This window comes from Neocloeon triangulifer, unplaced genomic scaffold, assembly GCF_031216515.1.
Source record: "Neocloeon triangulifer isolate White Clay Creek 2 clone unplaced genomic scaffold, ASM3121651v1 ptg000020l, whole genome shotgun sequence".
Taxonomy (NCBI): Eukaryota; Metazoa; Arthropoda; class Insecta; order Ephemeroptera; family Baetidae; genus Neocloeon; species Neocloeon triangulifer.
The window spans coordinates 1,230,899-1,252,078 of NW_026775561.1; the positions used below are offsets into that span (position 1 = coordinate 1,230,899).

General features: G+C 36.1%; 2 protein-coding genes across 17 annotated transcripts in view; one reads left to right on the forward strand and one right to left on the reverse strand.

Moving 5' to 3' along the window:
• The window catches only part of LOC132203822 (hemicentin-1), a 165,978-nt gene that overhangs the window by 120,121 nt on the left and 24,677 nt on the right, over window positions 1–21,180 (reverse strand). The gene's annotated exons all lie outside the window — the stretch shown is intronic.
• Window positions 13,856–16,074, forward strand: LOC132203952 (uncharacterized). Its single transcript, XM_059632130.1, has 8 exons — window positions 13,856–13,932; window positions 13,998–14,066; window positions 14,474–14,531; window positions 14,756–14,905; window positions 14,961–15,076; window positions 15,130–15,300; window positions 15,402–15,510; window positions 15,690–16,074. The coding sequence occupies exons 2-8, from the start codon at window positions 13,998–14,000 to the stop codon at window positions 15,845–15,847; spliced, it is 831 nt and encodes a 276-aa protein (XP_059488113.1). The 5' UTR covers window positions 13,856–13,932; the 3' UTR covers window positions 15,848–16,074.

A 21,180-nucleotide genomic window follows, 5' to 3' on the forward strand; every position in this document is an offset into this window, starting at 1 on the left:
CCCTTCGCATTAAGCGCCGACGTGACGAGTGCGGGGAAAAAAAGAAAAAATTAAAGCCCACAGAAGTATTAAGAGAAATATATATTTTTTTTTAAATCATGCTTTTTAACCAAAGATTAAGAAAATGCAAAAACGATTTTTACATTATTGGATACAAGGGAAAAACCGTCACAAGTTTAATTCATGTGAAAATCTGGAATTATAAATTAAAATTTCAGTTAAAATAATTTTTTAAATTTTTAACGCTGAAAATTGTAATTTTTTGTTTCTCTCTTTTTTTTAATCGAACAAATGTGCGTGGGTTTGGCTTGAATAATTCTGAGAAAGGGTGCTTTGACATAATATTCGCATTTGAGGAAAGTCCCGGGTTGAAATGAAGCGATCGCGCGCACTCGAAAGCCGCAGAGCAGAAATAAACCGACGCCTCCGCCGCGCGTTTCAAGCACAAGAAGTCAAGATGGACTCGCGTTTTGGATGACCACTTGTGCCCACAGCCCGTTCAAGCCCTCGAAAAGCGTGTGGTTGGCGCCGCCGTTCGTCACCTAGCCGGCCGGCGCTTCATCAAAGGAGTAATTGTCGTAATGCACCGCGCACGTGAAACCCCCGCAAGTGCCGCCGCCGCCGCCTTTCTTTTTTCATCTGCCCAAAGTGCTCAAAAGCAAACTCTGAGGAGAGGGATGAAAATTCACGCCTTTTGCAGACGGTGGCTTTGATTTTTGTTAATTGTTCTTTGATGTGTAAAGTACAAAAGGAATCCGATGGCAGTTTTTACATGAAAGGTTGCGTCTGAATTTATTAAAAAATCTCAATTACTTTTTCAAGCTTCCCCCAAGAATGTTCTCAAAAAGGAATTTCAGGAAGAACAGTGATTTTTTTTACAAAATCCATTGCAATCCAATTCAAAATGAAAAAGACACAGATGATTAAAATAAAGACTTCCAATAAAATTGTTAAAAGAATTGTGCTTTTGATTTGTTTTCTACCAAATATTTTTAAAAATCAATTACATTTTTCCTTCAAAATTATTCCTTTCTGGTTGTTTTTGAAATATTTTGTTGCATAGGGAATGAAATTTGCAAATCTTGAACATGATTGAATTTGACTTTGTGTGGGACGCGAGCGCAGGTGCGGCGCCGGCGACACTTTCTCATGACCGAATCATAATTGCGAATTAATTGCGATGTGGGGCGCGGCAGCAGTTGTTGCTCTGCAGATGTAATCGGAATTGCTGATTGCCTCTCCACAACGACGACGACATGGTACAACAACCAAGTGGCACACATGCCAAGAACCGACGCGATCGTTAAATTGTTTTCCACTTACCAAGTTTTGCCCGACAACTTTGGCGGCGCGAGTGCTTTGCCGACACCGGTAATTACATGTAAAACCAGCAGAAAACAAAGTTTTCTTTTCGTAGTTTACATTTGAAATTTACTCTGACTAATGTGAGTTGAATTATATATTAATTAAAAAAAAAATTAATTCTGAATTTAAAACTATAAATTTGAAAAAGAACTTTTTGAACTCCATTATTCCAAATAAATTGAGATTCATGATTTTTTAACCGTTTTGAGATTTTCATTTTAAATGTTTTACTCTAATTTTTCTGTCCACGCTTTTCACAGGAATCGGAATGAAAACTAAATTTCATGACGGCAAATTTCAGAGGCGAAACGTGGCTGTGGAAAATGCGCTTTCACGGCCGAAATGATCCTTTAAAATATTCGAGCCGCAAAAATAGACGCATTTGCATGGGCGTGTGTCCGTCCGTCCGGCCTCTGGTCTCGTCTGGCCACAAACACACGCGCGGCCGTGTTATTATAATGTGCAGGAGGACGAACGAGTCGCACTAAACGAGGTTACGCTTCCTTGGGGATTTCACGCTTGGTTTCACCCTTTTCCTCTGCCGCCGCCACAAAGGAACACAGAAACACACACACGCTCTCCTCCAAAGGGACACGCAGGAATTTGCGACCGAATAAATTTCACAATTTGATTTGGGCGAAATATTTTTTTTATTCTTCTTTTCAAAAGACATGAAAGACCAAAAAGGTCTTCAATTCAAATTCTGAAGCAAAAGATATTTTGGGAATTTTTCAAATTATTTTCATCATTGAATTTATTCTATTTGTGAAGCGGTTTTGATTCTTCTTTTTTGCATTTAAAAGTTTCAAAAATATTAATTGTCACTGAAACATCAAATAATATTTAATTTCGTGTTTTTTTTTAAAGATCAACAATTAATTATATAATAAAAGAAAAATTTGGCGATTTGCAAATAATGAGAATGAAATTGCGTTTGAAATTTTTGAATAATTCGAATTTAAGTTCAAACATAATCATTCATTGAAAAAATTACTAAATTTCTCAAATATTTAATGTTAATATCTCTCAATTAAAATTTTTGAAACCGAATCAGTGCTTCGGTGATGAACAAGGCAATTCGGGTCGCGTTCTTCTGTTGCCGAATTGATTGAATTCTTTTTTGCTCCGTGCGTGCTGTGCCAATTTGCAATCTGCTGCGGGCTGCAAACGGCCAAAATTTCTCTGCCAAAACATATAAAATCGGCAGCGCAATTCATCAGCAGCTGGCTTTGGGGCTTTTAATTTGGCCGCGGCGCCCGATCGATCAATCACGGTTTAATCTGAAAAATTGGAACGGCCGCCCGTAAATTCCCAAATTCGTCTTTATTTGTCTTTGGAGAGGAGGAGGGAGCGAGGGAGGGAGGGAGGGACGTGATGCATGGGGCAATCAGCGGAGAGAAGTCTTGGCACGAGAGGACTTGCCATTGTTTCCATTCAAACACCGATCATTACATCCAGATAAATGTCCGAACCCGGGTTTTGCGGCGATTAAATGAATTTGCAGCCAGCAACATAATTTATTTGCTTCTGTGGTGCTGATTCGGCATCATTATGCAACCGGTCCGGCTCAGCTGCACCGCGGCACAGCATCGACCTGCCACTTTCAACCGCTCTATTCCAATTAAAAGTTGTCAAACACGATTTAAAGTTGATGTTATCATTTAAAAATCTTTTTAAACGGAATAAATCTCTGCAAAATAAAAAATAATGGTTGAATTTTTTCACGAAATTTCAATAATTTTGTAAAACTTTTGAATAAAACTATTTTCAGATGTCCATAAAAATGTTTTTTTTTTATAACTATTTTGAATCCACTAAAATTTACAAATTATTTGCTATAATGAATATTTTTTGTCAATCTTAAGATTGGGTGGGTCCAAATATCAGATTTAATCGATTCTCGAAACGATTCTTGAGAAATGATTCTCGCAAAAGGATTATCCAGGAAAGTTTCTGCCTTTAAAATTCAACTTGAGAATCGTTCCTTGCACGAGAACCTTTCATTGAGAATCGTTGCTCGAGAATCGCGTCTCTGTTATTTGGAACACCCATTATTTATTTTAAACAGAAAACAAATCCATGGAGGTTATCTGGATTTTTAAGAACAATTTGTGACAAATTTCAAGTTTTGCAATTAAAAGTATAACTTTTGACATCGATTTTTAATCGTTTTTAACCTCAATATTTCCATACTTGCAACATTTTATTACAATTTAAATCAAATAAACTGATTAGTTAGGTAATGTTTAGATTAAAATGCAGATGTCTTGAAAATGTCATCAACATTTTTTGTTTAACAAATTGAATTTTAAAATATTCTTCTTGCGTTCACATCGACTTTAAAACGGTGACCTCTCTCTCGCGCTGTTTTTCACATTTGCATTTTTATATCCGCCAAGTTTAATTTTAATTCACTCTGGCTGGTGAGGCGAATGCAGCGAGAGCACACGGGGAGATTATCCTCTCCATTAAGCAAAATTGCTTTTCGCGCTCGGTTGGTCGCGACACAAAATAGCAACTTTTGCATTATGCAAAACGGCGCCGCCGGCACGAAAGAAGAACTAGTTTTGCATTTCGCGCGGAGAAGCGGCCATATTTATATTCCTCTTCGCTTTGTTCTTTCAAAGAGAGATAGTTGATTCTTAAGAAATGTATTTCTCGCAGGAAATCAGCAGGCTGTCGCTCTTGATCTGCATCCAGCGGTGCATTCAGCTTTCAATAACGCGGCCGGCTCGGCTTGCAAATCAAATATTGATCCATCCCCCCCCCCTTTCTTCACTCCAGCCGACTGAGAAGAGCATAAAACACCGGCCAGAGAAGAAAATGTGTTAGGAAAAAATTTGACAAGGCAGATGCAGTTCGACGGGCCGGAATTCTTTTCTTTCTTTAGTCTCAAGAAAAGACTCTGCTTTTTTGCCTAGAAAATATTGTTTTACTTTTCTTTGAAGAATATTTGTATCATTTGTAGGAAATTGAGACAAACATCAATTGAAAGGAAAATTTATTAATTTTTTTCAACCGCTTGAATTTTACCAAAATTACAGTTTTTTTTAATAATTTGATGTGGGTGAAAATTACCATTTTTTTCCATCAGTTTTGAGCTCCAGTATAAAAATTTACTGAAAAAAACCAAAAAAACCAAATAATTTTTCAATCTTGAGAAAAATTGCTTTTCAACGAACCCATCAAATGCAAGAATCAGGAGAAAACATGAGGAAGTTGTCACATAAAAAATCAGACAATTTTTTCCCCCAGATACATTTCTACTTTTTCCTTACTTTTCCAGAATTCGATTTCGCTACACGCGTTGAACATCCCTCTGCGCAAAATGAAATAATGCGTGCCCACTTTTCACGCAACCCCCGCAAAGGGCTGCGAATAAATAAGACCGAAAACAAGTCGCTCAACTTTATTTCTTCTTCTTCTTCTTTTGCCGGCATAAAAGATGAGAGAGGCTTGTTTTCACGCTGCGTGAAGGCGACACACCCAGACACACACACATTTTCTCTCTCCACTTTTTTGTTCTCTTTTCTAACCTTTGGCACTCGCGGCGCTCGAGGCAAACTGAATTTGTAGCTCTTCTCTTTTGCATGCGTGTTATTTTTCGCTTCCTTTGTACGGAATAAAATGTAAATCCAGATTCGCAAGCTGTTAAAAATCTCATAAATTGTGCACAAAATTCTGGCTTTTGTACATGCACAGCAGGGGATAAATAAATCTTTGAACTTTGCTTTGTTCGCAGCCAAGAAAAGGGAAAAAAGTGACACGAACGTCAGCACGCGTTAGAATTGAAAACCGCAACCGTTTGTAGACTTGAAAGTCAAAGAATAAAACTCTGCTTTGATTTATGTTCATAAAACATCAGGTTGAATAATCCATAAAAATGTTTAGGTTGATTTAACTGATTTGTCAAAGTTACAAAAAATATTCAAAACAAAATTGAAAAACTTCTTCCTCACAAGCAATACTGTTTAGAAATTCAGCAGTACCAACATAATTTTCTTTAAATTTTTCATTTTATTCATAATCCAATGCTCTCTTTAATAAATAAGTATTGTTGATTTTAGTTTAAATAAAATTTTTAATCGCATTAAAATTAAATTGTCCTGCCAAGCGTTGAAAATGGGAGGTCACACTCTATTTTGAGTGTCGGCCTGAAGGGTTGTTTCTCCCCTCCAAACACAATTTGTACAGCACATAATTGAATCGCAATTTTCACCCCTTTGGCGCGGTGAAGAAAATTACAATAATCGCCCGGCTGCAAACACGGAGAAAAATAATCACAAAGTGCACCTGCTCGGATTTTCGAGGGGATGTTAATTCACTTGTTTCTGCCGGGGAAGTGCGTAAATCCTTTTTGCTCTGGCACAACAAACAGTCGCGCGGGCGGGCGGAGATAATATTCCGGCGGCGGCTTCAATGGCCACTGAAATAATAACCCTTTGGACCCTTTTTTGCTCTGGATCCGCTTTGTTTTTGTTAGGCCTGTTAGTTAGCTGCGAGAAATAATGGCTTTCGACTGCAAAAAATAAAAATATAAAGCTAGAAATATAATACCTGCCACGTGCGCGACGAGATTGAGTGCAAAATATAAATCTTACTAATGATTCGTGGAAATTTTCAATATTTTATGAAAAAGATCAAGTTAAAAGTTTCCTTCATATAAAAGCATAAAAATCTCTTTACTTAGGGAGTCAATTTTATAAAGTAAAATTAACACTTGCGAAAATTCCATTCAAATTTTAAAATAATATTAATCAAATTTTTTGTATTTTAATAATCTGTTGCTTCAAAATTTGTCTTAAAAATGACCATATTTCAATTTTTTGTCATAAAAAAGAAAAGAAAAAGCACATTTCCCCTCATATCTGCTGACACTCGTCTTTTACTTTTATCATTTTTTGGCCCCGAAGAAAGACATACGGTCCCTGAAGAATTCTCACTTTTCCTCTCTCTCGGCGGGGGAAAATTCCGCAACTCTTGTCAGCGCGAAACACATAAATCGTGGCCACACCGCAGACAGATATGCCGAGCAAAATATGCACAATCAGTATCAAATAATAAAATATTCCTCCCTCGCTTGCCTTTTCTTTTTCTCTCCCTTGCCAAAAAACCAGATTAAAAGTTGGAAGAAAAGTTCTTTCTTTCTTTCTTTCTTGATATGTTTTGCAATCAAATAAAAATAATCCGGCTCGCGAGAGAAATCAAGTTTGGCCAACACATAAAAAAATCCGAGACGCGCGCCGAGTCCCGAGGGGGCTGTAAAGGCAAAGGGTGTGTGATCCACCGCTCACTCACTCACTCACTCACTCACTCACTCACTCACGCCCGAATTCTTTCTTCTCTCACAATGTGTATTTCGATATAGAGACGTGACCAGGCCAATCGGAATCCGCGTCTCGCCGGACTAATTACAAATCCAATCAGCGCCTTCGACGGCCCGCCCGGTAATTAACCCGTCAAACCCATCAACTTTCCAATCAACCTTCGAAACTAAGAAAATGGATTTTTGTAGTAATTTTTCTATTCCTTGTACAAACATGAAACCAACGCCGATCGATAGGAAATTTCGTTAGCTTTCAACAGCTTTCAAAAACTTATCTAGTTTGTTTTAATTAAACCATTTTTGGTGTCAAAAATTCACATTGTTTGAACAAAGGTATTTTTTCCATTTTTTATTGGATGTTAAGCTCTTGTAGAAATAATTTTAGAGAAAAATGTTTTGAATAAAAGTTTTACATAATTTAATTTTGAACACTTTTAGTATTCCGCATTTTCTCCTTAATCCAAAGTGAAAAAAGTTATTAAAGCAGAAATGTTGAAAAAAAAATGAGATTACAATTGAGTAGAAAAGCTATTTTTTTGTTAACTTTTCCGCTTTTATAACTTTTGTAGCTTTGGATTTAAAAGAAAATGTTTAACACAAAAAGTGAGGAAAATTTAATTATCTACAACTTTTGTTTGAAACATTTTTCTTTAAAGTGATTTTCAAAAGAGTTACAGCTCAAAAACCATTAAAATGGACAAAAAAATCGACCTTTCAACCAGAAATTGAAATTTTTGGCACTAAAAATTGTCTAAATTAAGCCACCTTAGTAGGTTTTTAAAAGCTAATTAAATTTCCCATTGATTGCCATGGGTCTCAGGTTTGTACGAGGAATAGAAAAATTACTACAAAAATACAAAAAATACGCCACCTTTTCACTTTTTATCCTAGGCATGGGAAATTTCTGAAAATGTTTTGATAAAAAAATTCCAACAATTCCTTTTCTTAATTTTTTTAATTATGATTCTAATCAATGTGATCCTAACCATTATAAAAAAAATTAACAACAATAATAAACCCGAGGCACAGCATAAATAGATCTCCTTTTTTCATGGCCGCTGGTTTCCAGTGGAAGTCATGGTGAGTTGTTTCTGATTCGTGTAAAAGCAAGGTTTACTTTTGTATATTTCTCCGATACACAGAGAAAAATGTATTCCGCCTCTCGATTCGCCAGCATAATCGAGTCTTAAATATTTATGAAATTGTTATTTTCCCCGGAATAATAATAAAAAAAAGAATATCTCTCCCTTCAAGTTGTTTCCGAGCGAGCGAGTTTTGCCAAAGTTTTGGCCGCTTCAATATTATGCTAATTCAAACGCCAGCTTTTTCGTTTCAATTTGAACTCGCTCTCATCAAAAGCTTAATTTATGCAGCGCGACCGAGCAAGCTTATTAAAACGAGAGGTGAATTGATTCAGAAATAAAAAGTATCTAGTCCAGAGGAGGAGGAAGAAGACTTTTGCTCAAGAAAGAGGACGAAACTTTTCGACATTATTTTTCCCGTCTGGCTGCAAAAAAAAGTAAGATCCGGCCTTATCCTTCCTTTCCTCGCACTGGCAAAAGAAAGAAAGAAGGAGCGGCAAAGTTTTTATAATTCTCGCTCTTTTTCTTTAAAAAGCCATCTGTCTCGGTTTTAATCTTAATTAACATTTTACCAAGTAAGTGGCAAAAACACACTTATCTTCATCCTTTCCGACTGAAACAATTCTTCTCTCCAGATAAAATATTTTTCTGCGCAGAAAGTAAAAAGAAAAAGCTGCATTCTTATCTCCGCAGCATGTGCTGCTCATCACCAGGATAATTTAATACATTTGAAATTAGTTTCTATAAAAGAAAGTAGGCAACCTGCTTCACTCCCGAGCGACGCAGGTAATCTAACTTCCAATTTCACAGATTATTTATTGAAAGGATTTGTATATAAAAAAAACCTGTCGCACTCGGAGTGTGTTTGTCACGAGCAATCTGGCTTAGAAAGTCGCGAAAACAGACCGCTCGAGGTGAACTGCAGTTTATGGCGCGGAAAAATTGGAAAAACCGCAAAGCAGAGAAGGAAAAAGATGTTTGTGGAATTGCCTCAGTAAATTTCTCTTTGAAGACAGTTCGCTGGAATTAACGCCAGAAATCCATTCACAGATATTATTGAAATGGAAAAAGTTTTTGTAAAAGAAATCTTTTTTTTTTAATGTAAATAAAAATTTGTAGGAAATATTTTAATTCTCGTATTTAGAGAAATAAATTAAAGGTGAGGCTTTGGCTAAAAACAGCCCGATTTTTGAAAATTATTTCTTATGGGAATTTTCTAAAAGAAGTCTTTTCTCAAAATTTGCCCAACCAAAATTGATAAAAATTTCACTGAAACACGATCATATCAATTGAATTAAGATAGGAAAATGAAACCAAAAGGTCAATTAACATACAAAAATTACATTGATCTTACGGGATCAAAAAAGTTCAGAAGTTTTAATTTCAGTGTAGATATCACAAGAAAATTCTAAATTTGAGACAAAACTTGAATAAAATCATCCAATTTTCGACAATTTTGTGCTTCAATAGAGTTTGCAGTGGCAATTTTTTAGCAATTACAGTAAAAAATTGACTTTTATCATCTTTTTTTATGGTTGAGAAAATCCAGTCAAATTATTATTTTTTTCTATTTTGGTTGCTGCCTCAATTTTCCACAAATTTTCAAGCACTTTCTCTCTCCGCGTGGTTTTGAGAACGTCACTCACTTCTCTGCGAACCCCGCGCGCAACCACTCGAGTGCTTTGTCGGCAGGAAATTGCAATTTAATTCGATTTTGGCGCCGGGCGAACATTTCTTCCCCGTCGAGGCTTGTTTTACGCACACCGCCGTGAGCACTCAAACTTGCACCGAAACTATTAAAAGCTGGACCGACTCTCGAGTGCTGCAAATTATGTATTTCTCGCTCGGCCGATTCGAATATATTCCGTCGCTTTGATTCCGGCCAAACGACAGCGGCAGACACTTTTGCGAACTGGATTTGGCACGAAATTTATTTGTGCGGCCAAAAGTGTCACTCCGGAGCGAAAATTGTGGCGAAATTTCCTAGAATTAAGTTGCAAAACGCAATCAAACGAGACAAACCTTATATAAAAATGAGGATTAAAAATGATGGAATTGTAAGTTTTTTTCCGATGAAAATAGGCAAATTATATATTCAATGCGACAACAATGTTGTTTTCATTAAATATAATTATTGATCATTTTGCAGCTTGTTTTTCATTAATTTTTATTTTCTTAGCTGACAAAGTGGAGTAAAAACCCAATTAAATTAAATTCTAAGATTGCTGATGGAAAATTATCTAATTTTAAGCAGACTCACAATCTGTCCGGAAAGCTTAAACTTCTAAAAACACGTCCACATACCTGAAACAAAAGAAGATATTTTTTTAGAATAAATAAATGAAGCACAGGAATAAATGAAATGCACCTTCGACTTTAAATCGATAGGCGCGCGACGGTGCTGCCGGAATTAAAACTTTTTTAATTGCAATCTAAACATCTAAGGCCGCCTTCTTCCGTTCAATTCCCACGACTGCGAACTCCGGCAGCTCATTAAAAATTTGATGAAAAATAAAAGGAGAGGCGCGCGCGCGTAAAAAGTTTTTTCCATCGTCCAAACAACTTTTTCTTCTTCGATGACGGAGCAGAAGAGACGGAGCGGGGCAAAAACAAATTCATCGATCTCGTTTCTCGCTTCAAAGGAGAGTTTTACTACTGATTTTGATGTGTCGCTCGTCGCCCCCCCCTGTGTAATATAAATCCCTCTTTATTGTGCCTGCAGCGAGAGGGACAAAAAGGTGGCCGAAAAAACTTGAATTATATAAAACTTTCAAAGCTTTCTCGGCCAACCTTCAGCAACTGATTTTTGTTTCTAAAGTCAATTTTCAATCATTTCTATCTTAAGATTTAAACTTTAAATTTCATTTAGTCGAAAAATTTGCATTTCTTTAGAATGTGAAACATCCAACAAAAATAAGTTCCAAATTTATATAAAATGAATATTTTTTTCTTTGCAAATATCGGATGAAAGCTGAATAAAATTCAATCAGATAATAAAAAATTAAAATTTTTACATTTTATTTCACACCATTTAATTTGAACTGTACTTTGCATAAAATTTAATATTTTCTTTTTAATTTTTACCAAACATTTTCCCCGCCGAGAAATCGGTTACTCAAGATTGGCGGCGCGTTCCCTTGTCAGGGACAAACAACTTCCGGAGTCCATTAGTTGGATGGATGGATTTATAAACAAATATTAGCGCACCCTGACGGACTTATGGACGAGCAAACAACGCGCTACTGCCCTCTTCCCCCTCCCTCGGACATTTCTTGCTCTCAAAAATAGATCCGCTTTTATGTGCTCAACTCAACTGCAAACTTTGCAATAATTAGAACGAAAACTTGTTGACAAATGCGGATCAAAATTATTTAGCAACAGATAAATTTACGTTCCAATATCAGGGCACGTGTTGCAGTCTGGAAAAATTGTGTAGCGACGGCGAACGAGATAAAAGCTGCAGACCGAGTGTTGCCATAAATACGAAAGGCACGTCACACCGTTCTATTGTTTTCCGATACTGACAAGGAATTCATGTTTCTTGGCAGATAAACGCGTCTGAAATAAATTTATTCTCTTTACAAGAATTTGTACCGGTTTCATGGAAATATTATTTGATTTTATTTCATGCATGGTGCTTAAAAGTATGCAAAGTGCTTGGACAAAATGAATGAAAATATAAAGGTACTTAAAAAAATTATAATTTTATAAAAAAAACACCGTTCTTGCAAAATAAAGCTATAGCAGCGTATTTTTAGAGAATTAAGAATAAAAAATTTGAAATAATAATCAATCACACTTAGATTTTTTACTTCAAAAAGATATTTGAATTCATTTAATTTCACCTAATAAATTGCAATTTCTGTTCTAATTTATTATAAAAAAATAAATTAGAAATAATTTTTTTATTGACTTACAAATAACTTAAGAAGAATTTTTTACCAGAAATTATAACAAAATTCAAGTATATTTTGATTTTAAATGCGATAAAAGAAATGAAATTACTTTCTAGATTTTTCAGTACCTAATTTTAATAATATGTCTTAGCATTTTTATTGTCTTGAGTTTTCTGTGCGAGTAAAAATAACTAATGCAAATCGGATTACATTTTGCATGGTGGAAAGAGAGGAGAGGTTGGTCTCGAGTGCACCTCTGGGGTTTCAGTGCACGAGCGAAACACCCCTGCTGGCTGCGTTTTTTTTCAACCTCGAAACGTGCCACATATTAAAGCAGGGACCTTCACGCATACAAATTGCGCGCCCGAAATCTCGTTATTTGCAGGCGGATGTGGTGCAGGCGATGAAACACCGGCTTGCTGACACTTTTAATCTCAGATTTGCGTGCAGCTGCCGAGAGGTGCTCTTATCGCCCAAATGCATTTCAAATCCACGTTTGAACGTTTTACAGCGAGTTTGTCAGGCAAATTAAGCGTAAATTTATTTGTGCACTTCTTTAATTTTGGCAAAATTATTGTTAAAAACTGATTTTTATCAAATATACAAATAAAATTTCAAGAAAAAATTTCACATTTTCACCCATCAATTTAACTTTTCAAAGCAAAGTTTGTAATTTTTTCAAAATATTTGTAATTATTTAAATTAAAATTTCAATACATCTCGGAAATTTTTAAATTTTATGATGAAATTTCTCTTTCTTTCCACCATGAACTTTGAACATGGTGCAGAAATAAAATAACGAAAATGCGATGGTTCTTCGGAGGTGAAATGAACTTGAGTCAAATTAGGCGCGACGATTTTGCGGGATTAGAGCGGCAGGGACGCATGCCCTGGGGCGGCAGCCAATCGTGAATCAAACAGGAAACCGACAAGGAAGGGCTGCAGGGGCCAAACGTCGTTCGCCGAGCCCCAAATTTCATTTGCCTGCGCGCGCGAGCACCTGCTTTTCCGGTGAGCGCGATTTCTCTCGTCAAACGCCATTTTGCACCAACGAATTTCTCCCTCATTTCCTCGCCGATTCGCAAGAAGAAAAAGTTGATTCGAAATCGAATTACTTTTACATTTTCTCGCGACCAAATATTAACGCGCGCTCTTTTATTTCCTGTCAACATATTGTTTTTGCCCGCGGCGCTCTCGACACCCCACGCTGAATTGCACTCAATAAATATATCGTCAGCTAATCTCCGCGCGCGCACCTCGCCATCTCTCTAAATTGAATTTGACATTCGGCAAGAGACGCCTCGGGCCATCCGCGATTCAAATTTCCGGGGCCAAGCCGCAACCAATATTGCCAATTTCTTCCATTTTTCTCCAATTCTAAATTTTTCACTTCAAGCATAAATGCTTAGATTTATCAAAGGTCTCCATTTTCCTCATTCCTAGAGAATTGCTTTTTATCATCATCGAAGCTTCTTTATTTGGCACACGCTTTTTATTTATTTAAATTCAGCTGTTCCGACTGTTGTTTCGCTCAAATCTCAAGGTCAGATGTCAATTTTGATAAGCCCGTCGTCAGATTCCGTGCATTGACCCACGACACTCCAGCGCTGAAATTCGTCACTGTTCTTTTTATACACTTGAATCTTTTATACAAAGAGAGTCAATAACAATGATCACGTAGCACACGATAATTATTGTATTTCCATTTTAAAGAATGTACATTTCTTTACTTTTTTTAATACTCTGCGATCGGATCGATTTGGCTTGATCACCACGGCCAGTTGATTCGATCCTGCGTCTTTGAAAAAAGAGAAATGAGGTCAATGTTTCAAAACTTGAATATAATCAATTGTTCTAAATGGAGATGCGTTTTAATACTGCAATTGATTAATTATAATAATCATGATTTTTGTCAAAGTTTTCTGGTAGAACTAATTTCTTTTTTAATTAATTTAATCAGATTTTCTGAATTTTATGCGCGAGATAATAAATTAACGTTGTACCTTGAAAATGAGTTTTCACAAGTTTTTCTGTGAGCCTGCCAAATTATTTTGCACATATTTTATTTATTATTTACTATCTTTTAAGCCTTTGTTTTGCCTTTGTTTTGCTCAAATCTTGAGATCAAATGTCAATTGTGATATAGGCCGGTGAAATAAACTTGGCCACCGCAATCATCAGTTTGGGTGCATCGGCCGACGACGCCGTTGCTCAAGACATTTTCATTTGCAACATTTCGATTGCTTTTGATTTTATTGAAAACGTGAGTAGATGAGAAATTCTGTGTCATTTTGTAAAAGTCAGGAAAATTTGCGTTTTTGATTAAAGATGAAGTGGATTTGGCTGCTCTGCACGGCCAGCTGTTTTGCCTTTGCAATTTCTCCAACTTACGCAGAGGTCAGAGTTTTTTTAACTGAAGAGAAATCTTTCCATTTACAAGTTTGAAAGGTTTAATTTGAGTACAGGCCCGGATGCGTTCAAAAGTGTATTTTTTGCGTTAAAAATATTTTTTAGCAAAACTTCAACATTTGAAGAGGTTTTTCTTCATGAATTTGTGACAAATCCAATACCCTATTTATCATTTCATTTATTATTTGCAATTTTAAAATCAATTAATGATTTTTTTGATAAACTTGTAAATTTCAATTAAAACAACTTAAAGAATTCATGAGACTTGCAGAAGTTTTGTTTGAAATTTTTCGTTTTGGAATTTAACATGCGATTTAATTTGGATGAGCTTCATGAGAATTTAAAATTGTCTGCAATCGAGTTTGATCAGAATTGAATTGAGTTTTGATTTTCAGAAAATAAATAGGAGCGATTGCTGGAATTACGGGAAGAATAAATCTTTTGTTGCTCCTGGTAAGTGCAAAGACTCAATTTCATAATTTTATTTTTACTTTTTGAGAAATTTTGAACCATTCAAAGAGAATAAAGCGATTTAGACGATAATTTCACATGTCATTATACTTTCGTCACAGTAAATAATTTTATCAAATCATATTTGTATGCAAATTTAAAAAAAAAATCGCAGATTTGCCTTCATTTTTATGTTCAGCTGTTTTTTAAATGTTGCAATTTTCCAGTCTTCAGTTTAGACGATGAAAATCTCAGTGCCAAAGACTGCGGCAAGTGGGACCGAAATAATGAAGACGAGATCGCTCCGTGGGTTGCTTACATCTTTGGCAAATCTTCATGTGAAGGTTTAATTTTGTCGGAGCAAACCATCATCTCGCGTAATCCAGACAAACAATTCTTATCAATTTTTACATTATTTACTTCCGATCTCAGACAATTTTTGCCATCTTCAACATAGAGATTTTACTCAAGGAAAGGAATTGAAAATTTTCAGCGGTGAATGTGTCGGTGAAAATTGCCACCGGGGACGAGGCTTGCTGAGCCAAAAGGTTTGTCTTTTTAAAATTGCTCTTTAATTTAGAAAAAAATATAATAATTTCAGGTGCTCGACGTGAAGAAAGTTAAAATTGAGGCTGGCAACTTTTACCACACATTCGTCTACGTTTGGAAGGCTGAGAAATTGAGGTTCACGCCGAGTTTGAAGCCAGTCTGTCTGTGGAATAAAAACAGCCAGATCGACGTGAAAGACAACTTTTATTATTTAGATAATTTGGTTTGTAAAAAAAAATACTTTTACACAACTTTTAATATTTCAATTTTCCTTGTTAAGAACGTTCTGCAGAGATTTATTGATAAGTTGTGTGGAATTTTCAGGGCAAATTGAATTCATCGCAGATATTGGCAGAAGATCGTTGTTATGGCGACAAATTTGAAAGATATCAATGTGACCTTTACGGAAACTCAATATGCACACCTAAGAGCGGCAAGTGTACCAGTTATAATTTTAAAAAAAGGCAAATTTGATGTTTCAAACTCTCAAAATTATGTAGTGTTCATAAAAACATATGATAATTTGGTATGTAAATTTACTAAAAACTAATTTGTGAAAAAAATATGTAAAAATTAAAATGCGGAATTTAATTCCACTGATTGTTTTTGCAGGATTGTCCTATTTTCTACTGATTAATCGAGATGGGCGCTTCTATTTTCGGGGACTTGCAGACAATGTTTATCCAAGTGCGATGTTGGTGTGGCTCGACTTGCTTCCCTTCACAAGGCAAATCGTTTCTGCATCCAACGATTTGAAAGTGCTTCCCTGAGATTCGTAATACATTCGGATGTTTTGGAATTTTGTGCTTTTCAGTAAAATATGGCATATGATTCCAGAGCGACTTGTTTTGGATCGCATAATATAAAAATTTAAACGTTTCATTTTGTCATGTTTCGTTCCAAATTTGTTCAGCATTGGAAAACAGAAAGGAATTTCAGGTATAAAGTTTAATTTGCAAATATTTCTCGATTGAATCACAAAAATAAGGGTTAATTTAATTTTAATTTGTAGAGTACCAAAATTTCAATACGTATATAAAGCAAAAAAATTATTAATTCAATATGATACTATATAATTTAAAGATTTCATTTCATTTTTCCCCCAATTTCCTTCACTTCTTGTGTAATGCAAAAAAAAAGCGTGACATTATTTTGTTTTGCGCCCGACGCAGGCTTACACCTGTTTTATGCAAATAGCGAGTTGTTTGCTTTTCATTTCGGCTCTTCCGCCTTCTTTTTTCCTTCGCCTAATGTAATTAAGATGAAATTTTCATCTGACTAATTAAATTGTTTGTTCGCGCAAGGGGGTGTGTAATTAATTAAAATTCTCCGTGCTGGGCAAAAAAAGCGGAGGTTCGTGTTTCAAAAACACAGATTTCATTAAAATCTATTTGGCGCGAGTGGTGTCAGAAGTAGCAGAGACGATGAGCAAGTCGGTGTATTTCGAATCGCTTACTCACCGCCGCGCCTCAGAGGCAGAGAGAAAAGCAAGTTTTTAATTGCTGCTGGCGAACTCGCAATCAGCGATAGGCAGCCGTGCGCGCTTTCGAGTGGCGCTGGTTGCATAACCAGCCAGGCGAGAACAACTTACTTTGCTTCAATTCGCTTGCTTTCGCCGTAAACAATTTTAAAAAGTTATCCTATAAAATTTTATTAAATTTGAACTGTTAAATTAAGTCCAACAATTTTATAATCTGAAGGGAAATAAACGAATTTTTTTACCAAATTTATTAAAAATTGACAAAGAAATAAACTCTATAGTTAAAACTTGGTGCAGATTCTTACCTGAATAGAATTCTCGTTGACAAATTAGTCTGAAATTTTAAGCTAATCTGCGATATTTTGTGGAAAAACTTCAGTAGAAATAATCGATTTGAGGAATATTTCAAGCTCCTTGGGCCAGAGTTTGGTTAAAAATCTCCATTGTTGCAGCGATAAGTGCTTGTTGAGCGTTGATGCAAGTGCCAATCGAGGTCGAGCTGATTCAGAGGCCATTAGAATTAATGCAGAGCCTTTGATATCGATTTTTCTTCAAACGAGGCTCGCAAGAAATTTAATAACGGCAGGTCTGATTCGGAAAAGGACTAATCAGATTTGGCCACTTTCTGATATTACATCCGAATAAACGCGCAAGTCTCTCTCTGAATATTAAAAAAAGCTCCTTTCCGCTGATGATGATGATGACATCGAGCCCTTTGATCTCGGCTCTCTCTCTCTCAATTTGTAATTTCGTGCGTGCACAGCTTTTTGTATAAACGAATAATTTTTTGCATCCACGAGACGCGATCCTTTCAGCAAAAGCGCCGTGAAATGTAATATTAATCAAGCTGGCAGGTCTTTTCAAAATTTCATCCGATTAAAGTCGCGAAAACCCAGATCAGAATTGAAATGAAGAAAAAATCCAAATTTTCCGATGAAATGAGAATGAATGCGAGTGGCGCACGCAAGGGTGTGTTAATTTTTGTGCATCCAGGGCATGGCAGCACCTCAGGCTGTGTTTTACATTTTTAACATTTGTCACTGCGGCGTTTTGACACCAAGTCGTGCGTTTTGCTGCTCGAGCACGCCATCGATGGCAATCTGCGCGGGGCTAATTCCTGTTTTATTTCTGGGTCACATCTAAATTGCCCCCGCACCAATTGAACACCGCCAGATTGGATTCCTAATTCAGATTTGAGCCATTAATCAAAGGACTCAATTATTTCCAACAATTAATTGGTCGATAATTGAAATTTCATTCACATTTTATATTAAATTGTCAAAAGTTCACTTGTTTTTATCAAAACTTGAGCTTTTTTGACTCACAATTAGTTGTTGAAACGAGCGTTTGGTGTCGAAATAAAATACGAGGCAAACAACAAATTAAAGAGAAACTCTCTGGGCGTTCGCAATTGCACGCTGAAAAATTCATTGGAACGCGCGCGCGAGCAGGCTTTTGATAATTAATCATGTCACAAGCCGATGTCAGGAGAATAAAAATAAAAGCACGCTCTGTGTTTTTGTTTGCAAATGAATTTATATCAAGAGAGGGAGAGAAATTATCATCGACCCACCGCGCCACTTTTATATATATTTATTCTCGCGAGAGTCGCTGCTGCTGCTGCTGCTGTGCAAAAAGATAAATGATTGCAGGCTGAATTTGCATTCAACTCTGCTGAGTGGAAAATAATTCCGAACGGCACAAATAATACATCTCAAAGTTCGTTCGGCGCGAGAAAAAGAAACAAAAGAGAGTGAGGAAAAAAAGTGGCGGTGTTGAGAAATTGCTTCCGATCTGAATATGATTTGACGCTTTAAAAAAAATGGGAGAAAAATTAGTATAATCAGGAACGAACGTGATAAAGATTTAAATGATAAAATTATATCTATAGCATTTAATTTATTTTTAGGGAAGATTCAGGTTTAAATTAAAGATTTTGGCACAAGAATTTAAGAAACTAATTGTAAGTCAAACTGTAAAAAAACAAAATTAATTTAAGAGAAAAACTTCGACTTTTAAAAGTAAAACTCTTTTAAATTAAAAGATTCACTTTTCCAATCGTTATAATAGGATTGAATTTTTTTGTTGTGCAGCTTTAGTTAAGTAAACTTTTGGAAATGTTGTTTGCGTCAACATGATTTTTATGAATAGTGAAGAGTTGCGAGTAAAGTTTGGACGGAGTTTGCGGCGATAACGAGATAAGAAGTTGAGCGAATTAATTTGTTTTTGCCGCGGCAACGCACGAAGCAGGGAGGAAAACATCTCTCTCTGCGAAAAGGCAAAGTTTCGCTTCTCCGCTTATTGACTTTTTGCGTCGAGTGCGCGTCGACTTTTGGCTGCATCGCCGCTTTTTGCTCTAATTATGCGTCTTACTGCATAATAAATTCATCAAGTTGATAATGGCCGAGCGGGGCCGAATGAGAATTGCCCAAACGCGCTCTCATTTGCAAAACATTCCGACGAGAGCGCAGGAATTCCTTCCTGGAAACGCCCGGGGCAAAAACGGACCATGAATAAATTATAAGTTGAACGAGGCGAGCGGCGAAAGAAATTCGGGACTTGCAAATTGAGAGCCACACCACTTTTTGCGCTCAAATATCGTCCACAGTTCCTACAAATTTCCATAAATTCCAAAGTTTTCACTCGCAAATAATTAATGCTTTGCTCATTTGCAAGCAAAATTGAGCGAAATTTCTGATCGTAGACAAAAAATTTTTGAATTTCACAAATGTTAGAGAACTTTTCAAAAAGAATTGCTTTTCAAAATTTTGGACATTTTGAGAGATTAATAAAAATTGCATCTCTAGACTCAATTTTTCATGCCAAACTACTTTACCGCTGAACCCAAAGCTGCAGGTCAGAGGTCAATGTCACTTTTAAGCGATTTTATGATTTATTAGTAAAAAAGTTCCAAATTAAAAAAAAAAAATGGTTATATTAACTTCAGACTTGATTTGCGAGAAAACTAAAAATTTAAATGTTCTTAAAATTACATATTTAGTGCAAAATTAATACACGGGCCAACTTTTTGCCTATACCTGCAAAACAATCCGCAAAATTTGACTTTTCCCAAAAAGAAAAATATATAAAATCACTAAAAAGTGACCTTACCTTTGACCTACAGCTTTGGGTTCAACAGAAAAGTTGTTCGGCTTGAAAAATTGAGCGTAAAGAAGAAATTTTTATCAATCTAGCATTCCCAATTTCAGGATTAAACAATTTTTAACTTTTTCAAAATTTTGGTACAAAAAATTCATTTGACAACTCGAATGGAAACGCCTAAACCAGGGAATAAATAAATTACGGTTTTGAATTTTGGAGCCGCAGACTGTGTGAATTTGCTCGGCGCAGACGGTGCAGGCAGGAATGTTTGAAGAAGGAAGCACGCTTGAAGGATCAGTCGAGCGCGGCCTTTTCCTTGACCTCCGCGTTTCTTCTCAGCTCCGACCGCAGCTCTAGTGAGTGCACTGAGCAAGCACAATCTCGTCGTGTAATTACATTCCAGCTGTAACTGACCACTCGTCGTGATAACACATGCGCCGGAATGAATTAGCAGTTGACCTGGAAACAGGCGCGTCCCATCAAATTGTCAACCGCGTTCTCTTCTTTTAACATATTCTCAACAAGAGACAGGAATTTCATTCTCTCTGACCATAAATATTTATTTTTCAATGTTTTGATTGTTTTTAAGTAAAAAAGGATTAGATTTAATTAGGGGTATAAACTTTCCTCAGAAATTTTTAGAATTTTTTTAATGAAATATACTACATTTTATTCACGTATTGAAAATATTATTTTATTTTATTAACTGCTCATTTTTAAGCAAGTATTTCTGGACAGATGTGTATAATGTTTTATGAATCATAATTATAATTTTTTTTCAAATAACAGAAGATTCTTCACCTACTTTTATTCAAATTCCTTTCCTCTAATCTTTGATCTTTCTGGTTCTATATTTGTTTTCGTGTCTGCAGCACAAATAAGTGATTTATTTTTCCACCTCGCTCCTGGTCTCGGCTCCAATTACTCTGGCTAATTTGCATGGCCACGCGAGATTTCCTAATGCATAAGTCATGACCGCCGCTATCGTGTACTATGCAAATCAATTCTCGTCCGAGAAACACCCCCCGATAGATAAGCTTTTGCTTTTTTGGAAATATAACAATTATTAATCCGACGCGGGCAGGTTAAAAGCACGCGAAGTTGTAAATTTCCGAGGTGAATGGGGCGCGCGCACTTTCCATTGTTCTCGCTTTGATTGCGTTTTGCCGCCGCCGGATTATTAATTTGCACTCTCTGCCGAGCTTTGTTTACCAAAAACTCGCTGCTTTTGTGCCAATATCGCTCCGCCGCCGCCGCCGCCACGTGCAATGCGCAATAAAGAGCCTTGTTAATTTAAACGGCGTTGTATTTAATTTGGCTTTACACAAGATAATTGCCAAAGGTTATCACAGGCATCTTCTTATTCACGCTCAATTTGGCAGATTTTATACCAAAGTTTTTTTTTAGAAATAATTCATGCTGAATTTAAACCATTAAAAAATTTGTTGAAAACTTATCCGACAAGATTGAAAGTTAAATAAACCTTCCACAATTTTCTTTAAGAAGTAAAGAGATCGGTTT